Here is a 16901-nt window from a genome sequence, read left to right as displayed (position 1 = left end):
AAAGGCCATCTCGGGAGGGCTAATTTTTTGTTTTGAGATGGTTTTTCTGTTTGTTTCCATCCAGTTAAATGCTAAAGAATTTTCTTAAATCTTTTCACAGGGGACACTTGGCACACTCACAAAAACTAAACTGTTTCCTTTAAGATTTCTTTTCTCACCTCCAAAGAGTAGCCAGCGGCTTTTATGGGGTTGGTCACTGCACTTGTGAATTTTAGACGGATAAAGTGGCAAAATAATGATTTTTTTTTAAATATAAAAGTAAAACTAAGATGTATGGCAGGTAAAACTTTCTAAACAGACAAGTCAAATTTGGGGCCTGCTGATTTTGACACAAAGCTGTTAGTAAATTGGCAAAGAAATGAATCTGCTTTTAGGGTAACCTTGAGCCCAGGGAAAATAAAAAAGCCAAGTCAAAGTTGTGACCTGTTGGTTTTGACACAAAGCTGTTAGTAAATTGGCAAATAAATTAATCTGCTTTTAAGGTAACCTTGAGGCCACAAACATTCATCCACTCACCTTAAGACTATGCCTATCTAGAGGTTAGCCTGAGTAATTAACCAGAGTTATCAATTTTGTTTTCACTAATCATTTTGATAGGTTTGACACCTCAAAGATGGCTTTGTGATGCAATTTATAAATTTAAAACACATTCAGTAAATAAAGAAAATAATAAAATGTCAGAACCACCTGATTTTCTTTTTTAAAACTAAGTATTCAAAATTAGCTCTTAGTAGTACAGGTAATGTCACTCTTTCCTACTTGGTAATTATCCCAACAAACTTTAGCTTTAATTTACGCAGACTGCAAGACAAAACCATGTATTGTAATATATAAGATAAATTACAAATTAAATCAGTTATTTTACTTAGAAAACAAACTTCTGGACACTTTGGCAGCTCTCTTAACTTACAGGGCACCTTGTATTGTGAAGAATGTTCATAATCAGACAACCCCTTTAACCAGCCACAGTACTGAGTGAATAATATCCCTTTATCACAAAGATAAAGGAAGTTACTGCCATCAACAAATGAACAACAAAACAGAACTTGAACTCAGAATTTTAGATTCAGCTCCATTCACAAGGCCATGCATTAACTGTAAGCACCATCCTTTCCCACCAAGACCATCAAGCTCTGAAGCATTAGGAGAAACATTTTCTTTATGGACACTAAAATAAGCCCAATACACAGATGACAGTACAAAGCCGGTCCGGCGTTTCTTGGCCATCAAAGCATGCACAGACTTTCTCTGTAGAGCCTTAAGTGTAATTCCTAGAAGGCACTGGCAAATCTCTGCCAGGCAGAGGCTCTGCAGTCGAAAACCGAGTGCATGTGCTCAACAAGATGACAGGAGGGTCAATGTTTCTAACCGTCTACTTCAACCCTGCATGGCAATAGCGGTTCTGCCCAACATGGTAAACACAGTAATCACATAGGATCGAACACAGTCCCTGTAAATGAGGATCCCCTTAAACGCAAACAAGCAGCTCTGGGGAAACATAATTTCTGCTCGCATAATTCCACTAAGACACACACAGAAGTCCATTTTAAAATGATGTTCGGTCCCAGTACTGTGCTGACACTTTTCCCACCTAAATTTCTCAGCACAAGCCTGGCCTAAACAGCCGGGTTCCAATCCGTGCACAGTGGAACAGCGGCACGCACCCAAGACCGGAATGGTGGGGCAATACCTGTCCCTACTCAGTCCTGTTCGGACCAGCCTGAGAGGTAGTTTAGACCCGTCTGCTTTATGGTAATGTGCTTTTAAAACCCCGCCACGACCGAGGTCATAGCTTTAGAGATTTAATAACAATCAAATGACCGGGGCTGCTGGGCACTTAGTGAGCCATTCTGGTTATGGCTCTTTAATAGCACCTGGAGTTCTGCTCCAGGGAGAGCGGAAAACTCCCGCTCCCCGGAAAGAAAGTCCTCTGCGGAGAGCGCAGAGGGAAGCCAGGAAACCGATCGCGGACAGGGGACGCGCCGCCGCAGCCGCCCCATCTCTCAAGCAGCCCCAGCGCGACCCTCGCCCCGCAGCCGTGCTGGCCCAGGCCGCACTTTTACCTGTCAGCTCCACCACCCAGCCGCCCTGGAGGCTGCCCCTCCGAGTCCAGGGCACGGCTTCCGAGCCGGCTGCGGGAGAAAGAACCCCAGAGGCATCCTATCCCAAAGAAAGAAAGCAAAAGGCTGCTCCTCAAGGCAGGGGCCATCGGGCACGCCGAGATCCGAGAGGCGACATGCCACCCCTGCCATGCACCTACCAGATAATCCATGTACAGAAACGCCTCAGTTATCCGGAGATCAGACATCCGGCAGCCTAAAGCATCCGGAACGGCTCCGAACCCGGAAAAAAAAGCAGCGTCTCTGGCTGCGAGCGAGCAGCTCCTGTAAAAGCCAGCAACAGCGAAAATAGCCGAAAGCAGCCGACTAGCCGGAGATTACACAAGGGGCGCGGCGATTGGCCAGACGGGAGGGCAGAAGGAAAGAGGCGCGCTCATTGGCTGCGGCGCCTATAAAAGTCAGGCCCCAGTCGGTGGAAAGAGAGAAACGCGGGAGCGGCAGGGGGGTGCAGGTTAGTGTTCGCTGAGCGGAGGAGCCGGGATTGGGGCAGTGCGGCTGGGGTGGGGCGGTGCAAGCGGAAGAAAGAGCCAAGAGAGCGGAAAAGCGACTGGTGCTGTCGCCGCCCGAGTTTTGTGTTTCCACAGCTTCCCAGTTGGGTACAGCGCAGCCGAACTCCGTGTTCCCGGGCTGGAGAGCCTTGGTGTCCCCGCCTACCCCAGTAGGAAGCGAGCGCTGTAACGTGGGAGGCGTGGTCGCCACTGATCATCTCTCTCCTCAGAGACCCTTCCTAAAGGCTTTGCCGCCACGAGACGGCACCACCGGGAAAGAAGTGTGTGGAAGTGTACCCGTAAACAGGCAGTCCTGTATGCGACTTAGGGGCAGAAAGACCCTCCGCACTTTTATCATTTGAAACTAAGGCGGACGATTCCAGCCTAGTGTTCTTGAGTACACACAGGCCCCCCGCGCAGCCGGAGTTGACTGAGGAACCCCTCTTCCAACCCCTGCGTAGAATGCCAAACAGTCATCGGAGAATTCGCTTTCCTCCACGTGAAAAGGAAAAGAAAATATTTGAGGACTCGCAGTAGTCACTTGTACTCCCCAAACACACGGGAAGAAGTGATCAGTTTGCATGCTTGGAGTCAAATTACACTCAGCACAAATCCAACGCCCCGAGTCAAATGAGCAATAGAATCTCTGCACAAAAAAACACAAGTAACAATATTTGTGACCCGATATTATTTCAAGAGGTAAAACATCTATAAGATGCATTTGGGACTTGTGCATTTCCTGGTAATGTCAACATCGCGTTAAGCTAGTAGGGTTAGGCAGGGAAAGCCTGAATCGGACAAGAAACTGGCTTTTTTTTTTTTTTTTTTTTTTTTTTTGAGGCTATAAATAACCAGACTATGCCAGACACAGCTATGTACTTAAGCTCAGGTGATTGGAGTGCCCCCCCATTCCCACCCTCAGGGCTTAGGGAGAATGGAAGATAAGGTGGATGCTCTCACCTGTATTAATAGTTAGGGCTTGCATACATACAGTGAAGTTTCAAGAGTGAAACTTCATCAACTGAACTCTTTATGAAGTGACTGCCTGACTGTACACATGATGTTTTGGGAGATGAATTTTTACTTTCCCCTTAACTTGACACTTTTCTTTTTTGTATCCTCAAGAAACAAATTTCCGTACCGTAAGTTTACCTGAGACTACCAAAACAGTTCTGTTAGATAACCATGGCATTCACCCTAAATGTGTATGTAACCAATAAGGGCGAAGCAGCCCCCTACAGCCCCCTAGAGGGAGCTGTAGGTTGGTGAGCCAAGTGATTTTAGGTATGCTGTCTGATTTCCTAACCTGTTTGCTCAGCTGCAAAACGAGAATTCCTACCACCAGAAAGTTGTGAGTGTTTGGGCGGGGGCAGGGGAGGGGATTTGGGGAGGTTGTTTTTTGTTTTTTTTGAGACAGGGACTCTCTCTGTTGCCTCAGGCTGGAGTGTCAGTGGTGCGATCTCGGCTCACTGCAACCTCCCTCACCGGGGCTCAGCATCCTCCCACCTCAGCTGCAGAGTCCCTGGGACCCAGGTGTGCACCACTACGCTCGTTCTAATTTGTTTATTTTGGGGTAGAGACGAGGTCCTCACTATGTTGCCAGCCTGTTTCTAACCTCCTGACTCAAGAATCCGACGCCTCGGGTTCTCCCAAGTTGCAGTTAGTTCCAATTTTGATTTTCCCTGGCATTCTGTAATTCAAACACATGTAGGTTATAGAAAGATTTTCACCTAGATGTTGGAGGGAGATGGACGGTCCATTAAACCTATACTCTCAGCACAATTTGTTTGAAACTTAATTTGGAAACAAAACCTAATGAGCAGAAATAGTCATGACATTTTTTGTTTGTTTTGCTTTTCGTTGTGAATAAGCCCACTTAAGATAAATAAAGGGGCTGGAGTAGCAAAAGGACACCTTTGGTCATTGTTTTAGTGATACATGAGTGTTGTTGGCTACAAGCGAGTCAGGCTTTTGAGAGGGCCTGTCAGTTCCTATGCGGAAGGAGGATAGCACTCAGGGAGCAGGGTGACTTCTGCCTTCTTTAAAGTTAAGCTTAGGTAGTAGTCCTGAACAGGTTCATTAGGATCAATATGGTTCTTGCTGCTCTAAGGAATTAGTATATTGGGGCAAAGCAGGGAGATGAGAAGATATGTTAAGGGAAAAGTTCCAAGACTGCACCGTAATATTTCACTTTATTTCACACAATTTGCAGTTCATTAGGACTGGCATCAATGAAAACCTTGTAGTCGTGTAAGTGTTTTAAAAATCCACATATTTGCATTTTAGGAAAGGTTACTTATAAAATAACAGCAACAACAACACAACAACCTATGATTTTGAAACTCCCATACGGAGAATTTTTCCAATTATATGTTTTCTGAGATGTCAATGAGTCCTGCCCTACAGAGGGAAAGAGGCCAACTTGACTGAATTGGTATTAACACTGATAAATACACCTACCCACTCATTGAAGCTGCAGTCATAGGCTGATAGGGGTTTGGTAGCAATAGAAGCAATCGGCCTCAATACCTGCTTTTTAAAGGAGTGTATTGAGGAAGTTAGAATGCATTTTAATCAACACCTACATATGTATGGCAAATAACAGACTTGTCATCCAGAGCAAGACATGATCTATTAACCTAGTTCTGCCCTTGCTGTCAGTAAAAAGAATGACCCTTTCAGATGCTAAAAACATGTAAATCATGAGGCATTGGATTCTGCATAGGTTTTGAGGAAACGAGGCTGATATGGTTGACTGTGACCCCACCCAAATCTCATCTTGAATTCTCCACGTATTGTGGGAGGACCCGGGTGGGACGAAGTGTGCGTCATGGGGGGGCGAGTCTTTCCCGTGCTGTGCTCATGAATAGTGGTTATCTCATGAGGATCTATGGTGTTTATAAGGAGGAATTTCTCAGCACGTCTCATTCTGTCTTTATCCTGTCGCCATGTAAGTGACATGTCTCTGTCGCTGCTTCACCATCTTGCCATGGTCGTGAGGCTCAGGCCCCATCATGTGGGAACTGTAAGTCCGCATGTTAAAACCTCTTTCTTTTCTGAATTGCCCAGTCTCAGGTACTGGTCTTTATCAGCAAGGTGAAAAACAAGACTAATACAGAGGTCATCACTGTTGCTTGTCAAAAGCAAAATATTTTGACAGTCCATCTATAAAATTGCCATAAAGGCTGCTGCTAGCCAGCATTGGATGAAATATTTTTTGTTAAGCACCGTGTCACTTGCAAGAAATGAGAAACAGGAATGCATTTTGCAGCTTGGTCGCCCAAGCTTTCCAGAAAAGTCTCAAGCATGATTAGTGGTTATTTCCAGAATTCTTTGTTGTTCAAGGAGAATACTGCCTCACTAATTTTGTATCATGCATACACTATCTCATGGACACTTCCTTCATTAAATGTTTAAAGGATACATAAAAACTATTGTTCAAAAATGTACACTGTGGTTAACAATCCTTAATTAATTATCTATATACTATTATAAATATTACAGTGAATGTTTGCTTATAAAACTGTCCACATCTTATTATCCTAAGAATAATTCCTAGTAATAGAATTACTAGTACAAAGAGTATGAGCACTTACTTTTTTTAATTTTTTTTTTATTTTTATTTTTTGAGATGGAGTCTCGCTCTGTTGCCAGGTTGGAGTACAGTGGCACAATCTTGGCTCACTGCAACTTCTGCCTCCCGGATTCAAGTGATTCCCCTGCCTCAGCCTCCCAAGTAGCTGGGACTACAGGCACGCCCAACCACACCCAGCTAATTTTATATATTTTCTTAGTAGAGATGGGGTTTCTCCATGTTGGCCAGGATGGTCTTGATCTCCTGACCTCGTGATCCGCCCGCCTCAGCCTCCCAAACTGCTGGGATTACAGGCATGAGCTACCATGCCCAGCTGAGCACTTTTTTTCTTTTTTTTTTTTTCTTTTCTGAGACGGAGTCTTGCTCTGTTGCCCTGGCTGGAGTGCAGTGGCGCGATCTCGGCTTACTGCAAGCTCCGCCTCCTGGATTCACGCCATTCTCCTGCCTCAGCCTCCCGAGTAGCTGGGACTACAGGCTCTCGCCACTGTGCCCGGCTAATTTTTTGTATTTTTAGTAGAGATAGGGTTTCACCGTGTTAGCCAGGATGGTCTCCATATCCTGACTTCGTGATCCACCTGCCTCGGCCTCCCAAAGTGCTGGGATTACAGGCAGCCGAGCACTATTAATACTCAGTTTTGACCTAGTTTATATAGTCTTCTTCCTTCTACCCCGCAACGCCAAAGTAGAGAATGATTATCTTGTCTCATCTTTGCCTTAATATTATTCCTTAATAGCTGAAAGATGGTATCTTTCATTATAATGACTCTTAAATCATGGACACTTCTTTTTCAGAAAAAGTGGTCAGATCTGCAGAGGTCATCAGGCACTTTTTATCACTTGCCACATCTAATAACTCCTGTGACTTTAAAATTGTCTCCTGAGTCCTTTTTCCCTTTCTCTCCAGTGGATGTCTTGACACCCACCTCTGATTTACCCCAGTCCTCTTCTCTGCTTCCTAAACCTAAACGAAGTACCACTGTGTCCCAGAAGATGATCTTCATCAGAACAGGGTGTCCCCACATGAAGCTGCTAACAGAGCTTGATTCATAAATGGAATCAAGCCAATGATTATTGAATGAGGTTAGAGGTTGGAATTAGAATAGGGTTTTCTTCTGTTAGCATGGTGACCTACTTGCAACTCAAACTAGAGGAAAACCCTCAGTGAAATGGCTAACTCTGAAGTTTTTAACCTAAAATATCTCCATGTCAGTTTAAACTTGTTTTCTCTCATGCAAGTAGATCTTAAGGCCTTATACGTCTATTTTTCAAAGATCAGTTCTGGCAGTCATGATGAAGATTTGTCACTACTTAATTAGATGAACTTGGGCAGGTCACCTGTTCCTTCCAGGCTCCTGTTTACTCAGCCAGAGGATAGAGTTCAACTAATCACTACCATGATTAAGGATCACTCAGCTTTTCCAAAAAGGCTTTGCTGGGTCTTGGGGTTTTAAAGCAAGATAAGACATCCACTGAAAATGGTAAGTAATCATACAAGGGAAATGTAACTAGACCTCACAAGCAACCACCATTCAAGCACCAAGTATCAAGAAGCTATGTAAATCCCTCTCAATACCAACCTTAGCGAGTTCATTTAATCTCTTAGATACATTTCCACATTGCTGATTGTATTAATATCCTATTCTGCAAGCCAGTTATGAGCCTTATGGGACTAAAATAAAGGTGTTAGAAGGGCTAAAAGAGTTAATAGATAGATGGAGGCCATTAGTAAATCACACTCATTGCAATTGGGCAGCAGGTCCTTTCTTGAATGGTGAGTCTCCTTTTCTGCTACACACGTGTGTCTGAATCTGCCTCGACAGCCTGGCTTGACACCTTGCATGTAGCCCTGGCACCATTACAGATTGATTGGTTGCTTAGAGCATAGACCTCACTATTTACAGCCAACCTCATTGTGTCAATGTGTCACTGCCTGAGCATACTTGTCAATACTTCCTGACACAGCCAGCTCCAAGTGAGGGAGAAAAAGCAACAAATCCATTAGGCCTCATGATCACCATGCTGAAATCTCACAGCAAAAATCACCGATAAAATAACCTTCCCAAGGTCACACATTAAGTAACAAGAGTTAAGGATTTTCTTTCCATAACCCTGGAATATCTATTTTTTACCTATACTACCATGGAAGTGACAAGATCTTGGGATCAATGTGACAAGAAAATAAAGCAGGCCTAGAGTCTACCATGAAGAAACTTCCAGTTATTAGAAATAACAGGACAAAGAAAGGCGAATAGACAAAGGCCTTCCCTATACGAATGTGCACACAGTCAGCCTGGTGCCAGAGGAGTTACTAAAGTGTTTAAGGGATGAGAACTCAGTGAGGGTTTGCCAAAGTTTCTGGAATTCTAATAGAACTCTCCAAGAAAGAAAAAATTTCTCTTGGAGGATTTGTGAGGGGAACTTTCCAGATGGGAAAACAGCATATAAAAATCAATAGTCACAAATTGGGGACAAAGCATTATTTACTTAAAAGAAGATGAGTGTTTGAGCTCAAGGTATAGGAGGTATAGACGGTTTAATTTGGGGAAAAAACTGGTGCAAGTCAGGGTTCACCTAGGAGCTTCTCTGCAGATTTTTGCCTCCCAACTCACCATGTGGTGTTGGTGGAAGTTGATTTGCAGCTCCATCCAGTGTAATTGCTCCCTCATTCTGGTCCCTAAGACTAGCATAAAGATGTGCCAACTACAGAGGGAAGCAAATCCCAAAAAAGTGTTAGGGCACTTGCTTTCTTGCCTGCTTTTTTTTTTTTTTTTTTTTTTTTTGAGACAGTCTCGTTCTGTCGCCCAGGTTGGAGTGCTGTGGTGCGATCTCGGCTCACTGCAAGCTCCGCCTCCCGGGTTCAAACCATTCTTCTGCCTCAGCCTCCCGAGTAGCTGGGATGCCTGCCACCATGCCCGGCTAAGTTTTTGTATTTTTAGTAGAGATGGGGTTTCACCACGTTAGCCAGGATGGTCTCGATCTCCTGACCTCATGATCCGCCCGCCTCGGCCTCCCAAAGTGCTGGGATTACAGGCGGGAGCCACTGCACCCAGCCTCTTGCCTGCTTCTTATGAGATCGTCACTTATTGGGATAATATAGAAACTGTTCAAATTGCTTTCTTGTAGGTATTCCACTGACAGTTGGAAATGTCTTGAATGTTCCTGATTTATAATTTTGATCTCTTCTTTTAAGGCTTACATATAAGGAAGCCTTAATCCAAGCTGGCACTTGATTCAAAGCAGCTTGCAAGGAAATGAGAAACTCAGAAACAAGAAACTATAAAATAAGGCCAATGAAAAAAGTGGCTATCATGTACCATCTACATAATAATGCTTCCTATCTCATCCAGGATTGTGATTCTGAATCTATGTTGTTTAAATTGAGAAAGACAGGCATGTAGGTACTCTGCACAGGCTAATATGGATTCATTCACTCTACATACCTATTTAACACCTACTATATATTGGGGATGCTAGAGAAATATTATCCCTGTTCACATAAAGCTAAGTCTCTAGTGATTGGAGACAGGAAAGATATCAACTAGTGATAAGTGCTATACAGAATTAAAGACATGTGCTGGCGAGTAACAGGGAAGCACACTCTAGACAGATAGTCGTGGATGGCATCTCTGGGTTGTGCTAAGTGATACAGTCCAATAGAACTTTCTGTAGTGATGGAAATGATCTATGCTTGTACTGCCCAGTATGGTAGCCATTAGCTACACATGGCTATTGAGAACTAGAAATGCAGGTAGTGGATACTGTATTGAACAATGAAGGTGTGCAGTAAAAATATGAATGGAGGTCTTCCACTTAAACATGATGTATTAAATGTACTTGCTTATCTCCTCCACCCTCACCCCGACAGGCCAGTAAAGGAATAAAAAGAGATCTACCAAGACAGAGAATTAAAGAAGAGATACCAGCATATAAGAGGTCAACCACTTAGGAAAACAGAAAGTGGGTAGAGAAGTAGCAACTGATGCAGCAGAACAGAGAAAGCTGAGCTGAAGGCTAAGTTCAAGAGGCAGGGGAAGCCAGCCAGAAACAAGCTGATTCCTGCTGCAGAACTCTCATCAGTTCAGCAATAAGCACCACCTGGTTCTCTGAGGTGGGAAAGACTGAAAACACAAAACAGCTTGTGAACCTTCAAAAGGAGTAGTTGAGCCACTGATGTGCCTCTCTCCGTGAACCCAGGTCTCCGTCCCAATGCAGACCAGAGTGAAAATTTACTCCTGAGGTTAAACTGGAGAGGGCTTGAACTCGGGAACACCAGGTAAAACTTAAAGGCAAAGAGAAATTTCGTAAAGTTGGAAGAAAGCTAAGGAAATCGCTCTCCCAAAACTATGGAACAGTGAAGCAAAGAAAATTAAAATATCAATTGGAAGATTTGATACCCAATTAGATGTTTCAAGAAAAACAAACAAAAACAAAGGCATTGATGGGAAGAAGCTACCAAAAATTCTAGTAAACATTCCAGAACTGAAGACCATGCATTTCTAGAGTGAAAAGACACACAAGTGCTCAGAACAATAAATGAAAAAAAGAAAAGTTCCATTACCATTAAATAAACAACTATTTAAAAGCCATCATGTGGAAGCACTGTGCCAGACAAGTTTACCATCAAGTTCTACCAAACATTCCCTAAACAAAATGTTCCAACTTGAAACTATTCCAGGGTAGAGAAGGAGGGAGTGCTTGCCAGGTAATCTCAAACAACTGTAATAATCTTGATACCTGATCAAGGACATCAACAATTATATATCAGTCTCATTCACAAACACAGATGGAAAAATACTGCAAAACATCCAAGAAAAGTAGGAAAAAAAAAAAAAACACATCGTGACTAAGCCAGGCTTATCCTAGGAATGCCAGGCGTTCTTAACATTAGAAAATCAGCTAACTCTCCACATTATCAGATTAAGGAAGAAAAATCAGAATCACCTCAACATATACAAAAAAGAAACCATTAGAAATTAAATATCCATTGGTATTTGTTTTTTAGAGCTGCCATAACAAAATACCATCCACTGGGTAGTTCAAACAACAGACATTTATTTTCTCACAGTTCTGGAGGCTAGAAGTCCACGATCAAGGTTTCAGCAGGTTTGGTTTCTCCTGAAGCCTCTCTCCTTGGCCTGCAGATGGGCACCTCCTTGCTGTGTCTTTTCTCTGTAGTCATGTACCCCCGGTGTCTCTCTGTATGTCCAAATTGCCTCTTCTTAGGACACTAGCCATATTGGAGTAGGGCCTACTCTAACAGCCTCATTTTAACTACCTCTTTAAAGGATCTGTCCCCAAATTTGGCCACATTCTAAGGTACTGGATGTTAGGGCTTCAACATATAAATTTGGGGGAGACATAATTCAGTTCATAACACCATTTATGGTTGGCAATGTAAGAGTAAAAGGGAATTTATTCAAATTGATGAAGGGTATCTACAAAAACACTTAAAGCAAACATACTCAGTTGTGAAACTTAAAATGTGCTTTAAGGTCAGAAACAAGACAAGGGTGTCAGCTATCACAGCTTCTATTCTACATGATACTGGAGAACCCAGACAGCATAACCACAGAAGAAATATAAACAATAAAGAATGGAAAGAAAGAGACAACTCATCAGAAGATTGTGGTTGTGTATGTAAAACACAAATCAATTATTAAAGTTAAAATTAAATCTGTTACTCCTTAAAAATCAATATAAAATGAATTATATTTCTAGTTACTTAGCAACAAAGTTAGGAAATGTGTTTTAAATGTGTTTTCTTAATGACCTTTAAAGTAGAAACTTTAAAAACACCTAAGAATAATTGTTATAACTTTAAGATTTTGAGAGAAGTTAAAACCCTAGAAAAATACAGAGATATGCTGTTCATGAATGGAAAGACTGTTTGTAGAGATGTGAATTCTCCCCAACTTAACTTATAGATTTAGAACAATAATGTTTGAAATCACAGAGCACACTGTATAGAAACATTTCTTAACTGTTCTTAATTTGAGGGGAGTGCCCTCCTTTTTGTGAGTGAATTGCCAGTCTTCTGCATATTTCTGTTGGCATTTACCATACTGTTTTGTGTATAGTGGTTAAGAGCCCAGATGCCAGTCTGCCTGGGCTTGAATCTTGGCTTTCCCTCTTTCTAGTTCTGTGACCTCAGGCATGCTACTTAATATCTCTGTAACTTATTTACCCCATTTTATAGGTAAGGAAACAAATAGCTACATCATCAACCTACTGGATTATTGAGATTAATAGTTAATGTCGTAAATTAGAATAGTGCTGGGCACATAGTAAGCATTATGTAAGTGTTGGCTGCTGCTGCTGCTGCTGTTTTCGTTCTCTCTCCCACTAGTTGGAGTTCCTTGAAGGAAGGAAACAGTGTCTCATTGGATTGTGCCCCTTTGGAGCCTACTTCAGTGCCTGTTATATAACATACATTGGCAGTGGGGGCCGGGGATGAGCCACTGTCCTGAAGTGTCATATTTAAAGAAGCCTTATTCAGTGGCATAAAGTATTTGAAAAGGGAGTCCATTTTCTACTTATTTTGAATATTAAATGTCCAAAGCATGACCCATAGCACTTGTAAAAGTACCGGTATAATTATTTGTCCTTCACTTCTTAGCTGTTCAGAAGCTTTTTTTCACCAAATGCCTGAGATTCTCCCAACATATTATCATGGTACTCAAGGTACGAAGGGTTGAATGGACCTGACACCTCAGCTCACAGTACCCTGTATTATCATTATTGGTCCACTACAGGGTTCCTCTCTCTCTTTAATTATTTCTTTTAATCCCTCTTAACTACTTCCTTTTCCTTCCTCTAACAGGAAATTATCCCAATATGCCTGATGTGCTTTTCCTACTTTGTTACCTGTCAACATTGTCCATGATGTCCATGGTTGAACAAAAATCCTTGCATTTGATGTAATCTCTTCACCAACTTTGAACTTAATGGCTGATGCTGCTAAAGTTTAAAAAGTCCTTTCCTACCACAAAATCAAGAGGCCACAGCTTTAGTAAACTTTATAGCATTCCCTTTCACGTTTGGGTCTTTTATCCATTTTTAGTCTATCTTTTGTATGTGGGGTTAAATTGAGATTATGTCCATCTGTTTAACCAGGTTTCCAAAACCATCTCCTAAACAATTCATTCTTTTCTCCAGTGAGGTGATGCCAACCCTTAACCTACATAAAATGCCTTCTATACATGACTCTACCTCTGAGCTCTCCTCTGTTTTATTGATCTGTTTATTCTGTGACAATACAGAACACATCACTCTGTTTTTTTCTTTTCTCTCTAACCTTACCACAATTCCTTTTATGTATATTGGCTTCATTCTCAATACTGCAAGAAAGCATTTTTGAAAGCAAAAGGCAAAGCACTGAGATTCTAAGTTCAGGTTTCTCTTTGGCAGGAGACTGGGGGAGTCTGTGCACACCCACACCAGTAAATACGTTCCTTCCTGAATGCATTGATCATGGCATACATCTGGTCTCCTTTTCTGCTCTTCCCTTCAAATGTGCCTTTCCATTCAGTACTAGTCTGCAAGGCCTATAATTAAACAAAGGAGGAAATCCTTGTGATTTAATTTTGCTTTCAAAATAGATTACTTTAAAGTTTAATACTCCAGAAGCAGTTTTACTTATTTATTTATTTATTTATTTTATTTATTTTTGACACAGGGTCTCACTTTGTCACCCAGGCTGGAGTGCAGTGCTGTGATCACAGCTCACTTAACCTCGATCTCCTGGGCTTCCCACATCAGCCTCATAAGTAGCTGGAACCACGTAATGTTTAACTTTTTTGTTAATACAGGATCTCGCTATGTTGCCTAGGCTAGTCTGGAACTCTTGGCCTCAAGCAATCCTCCTGCCTCAGCTTCCCAAAGTGCTGGGATTATAGGCATGAGCCACAGGGCCTGGCCCAGAGACAGTTTACTTTTATATCAAATGCTTAAACCTGACGTTATCTCTTCTTAGAAGAAAAAGAGGGCATTAAGAAAAAAAATGCATAAGAATTAACTATTAAGTATCTTAATAATTAATTAACTAATGGGTTCATGAAAGATACTAACACATTCATGAGAGCCAAGCTTTTCCAGTGCTTTCCCTGTCTCCTTGCCATGACCTTGAAGTCTTTGCCTGCATCTTGTGTTTAATGCCATGCCATACAGACTGATTCATTCTAATGCTTTGTCCTTGAGAAGCTTTTCTTCAAATAGGAGTCTCTAACATAATTGTGGTTTTTCATGTACCTGAGTGGTGTTGAATTCTCTGGGTGAATGAGAGCTAGAGAAGACAGTACTGTATGCTCGCAGCCAAAGTACATCAGTGAATCACTCTTTATAAACAGTCAATGGACATGTTCTGGACGTGCTTATTCCACCGAGGCTTCTCTTTATTCCCTTTGTGCATGTGTATGTTCTGGTACACGTTATGGCTGAATGATGGTGTGCCTGTGGTACTATTAGACCTCCTGGAAGACATCAAGGAAGAACAGCATGCTAGATATTATACCATATCTTTCTACTTCTCAGGCTGCCTCCAGGGGAATAGTTCACAGAACAGAAGCAATTTGGAATTGGTAGAAATCATTCTGGCATTATAAAGGGCATCATAATGTTATGGACTAAGAGGTTCGGCTAGTTTTCTTAATAGGAACTGAAAGAAGCAATGGACCAAGGCATGTGACTAAAGAGTAATGGCTAACTTACCACACCATAATCATATGCGGTGGCACAGCTATTTCATATAATTCTGATCCAGTTAGCTCAATGGTTAGGATCAAGCTTTGGCAGAAGACAGACCTAGATTTCAATCCCAGGGGCTTTATTAGCTGTGTGACCTTGAGAAGCATACTTAACCTCTGAAACTCAGTTATCTCATCTTTAAAATGGAAATTAACAACAGTATAGGTAATTTCTTCAAGGTTGTAAGGATTAAAAACAAATACGGCCGGGTGAGGTGGCTCATGCCTATAATCCCAACACTCTGGGAGGCCGATGTGGGTGGATCACTTGAGGTCAGGAGTTCAAGACCAGCCTGGCCAACATGGTGAAACCCCATCTCTACTAAAAATACAAAATTAGCTGGGCGTGGTGGCTCACTTGTAATCCCAGTTACTAGGGAGGCTGAGGCAGGAGAATCACTTGAACCTGGGAGGCAGAGGTTGCAGTGAACCAAGATTGCACCACTGTACTCCAGCCTGGGTGACAGAGCTAGACTCCATCTCAAAAAAATAAATTAATTAAATAATTTTTAAAAAAATAATAAAACAAAACAAATATACTGAATGCTGAAGTGCTGGCTATCCTCTGTACTGAAAGCCTTGTTGGAGGCATTATGTTTTTATAGACCGTGCCTTTAACTTAGTCTAGAGAAGTAGAAGAATCCTGCTTCCACCATGGACTTTTAAGGATCTCAGGAAAATTACTCCACTTTGGAGTTACAGTATCATCTTTAAAATGTTGATGAAATAAAGGAAAGTAAGCAAAAGGGAAAAATAAAGAGCAATAGAGAGATGATGGCTTTGTTTGTGGGGAAAAGAAAGAGAGATCAGCCTGTTACTGTGTCTATATAGAAGGAAGCAGACATAAGAGACTCCATTTTATTCTGTATTTGAGATACTGTTAATCTGTGACCCTACCCCAACCTTGTCCTTGCAAGAGACATGTGCTCTGGCGACTTAAGGTTTAAAGGATTTTAGGCTGTGCAGGATGTGCTTTGTTAAACAAGTACCTGAAGGCAGCCTTGCTGGTTAAAAAGTCATTCACCATTCTCTTAATCTCAACTACCCAGCGGGACACGTACACGGCCAAAGGTCGCAGGGGACCTCTGCCTATGGAAAGCTAGGTATTTGTCCAAGGTTTCTCCCCATTGATAGTCTGGAAACAATGCTGCTAAAAGGTTTTAGGAGATGTTTGCATATGTATATCAAGGCCACAGCATTTCCTTTGGTGAATTATTCAGTCGGCAGAGATCTTTATCCATATGTCTTACTGCTAATTTCCACCTACAATGATCCTATTATCCTGCCACTCCTTTTCTTAAGATGGTAAAGATAATTATCATAAATACTAAGGGGAACTCAGAGGACCGGTGCCAGTGTGTCCTCTGTATGTAAGCTGAGCGCTGGTCCCTGGGCCCACTTTTCTTTCTCTATACTTGTCTCTGTTGGTCTTATTTCTTTTCTTCAAGTCTTTCGTTCCACCTAACGAGGAAACACCCACAGGTGTGGAACAGGTGTGGAGGGGCAGGCCACCCCTTCATTTGTTGATTCTTCTTTGCAGCGTAATTCAGAATCAAAATAAATGGTAAGATGGGCAAGTCAGGAATAGTAAGCTGGCTTTGTGTGCCACTAAGCTCTGTATTTTGTGTTACCTATATGGAAGCCATAAGATGCATCCATAGGAGACCTCTGCTGCAGCTAAAGTGAGTGATCAATCATTACATTTCTCAAACGTTTCAACAGGCTGCTTGGTTCATTTGCCCACTTCCATTGATATAAACCATGCCTGCTCTCCAGCATGGTTGAATGGTAGGTATGTAATGTACAAGCTTTAGTTGTATGTTACGTAGTGGACACAACACTATGTCGCCATGTGACAGATGGCAGTGCGCATAAATGGAGAGTCACTGCACTTCTCTTTGGTAGCAGAAATATCTGTAGAGACCATACAACTAGGTAGAGCTCTTGGTACTTGTAA

At 42.1% G+C, this 16901-nt stretch overlaps 1 protein-coding gene across 1 annotated transcript in view; it reads right to left on the bottom strand.

Moving 5' to 3' along the window:
• Nucleotides 1–2419, bottom strand: part of ARL15 (ARF like GTPase 15) — a 452441-nt gene extending 450022 nt beyond the window's left edge. The window contains exon 1 of the mRNA XM_017854295.1: nt 2261–2419. Within this exon, the coding sequence (XP_017709784.1) occupies nt 2261–2308 (48 nt within the window). The 5' untranslated portion in view covers nt 2309–2419. The remainder of the gene's footprint in view (nt 1–2260) is intronic.
• Nucleotides 2420–16901: the final 14482 nt, after the last annotated feature.

The sequence above is a fragment of the Rhinopithecus bieti genome, unplaced genomic scaffold, assembly GCF_001698545.2.
Source record: "Rhinopithecus bieti isolate Rb0 unplaced genomic scaffold, ASM169854v2 scaffold_37881, whole genome shotgun sequence".
Lineage (NCBI taxonomy): Eukaryota > Metazoa > Chordata > Mammalia > Primates > Cercopithecidae > Rhinopithecus > Rhinopithecus bieti.
Note: the sequence above shows the minus strand (reverse complement) of the source record. Positions and strands in the feature narration are given on the sequence as shown.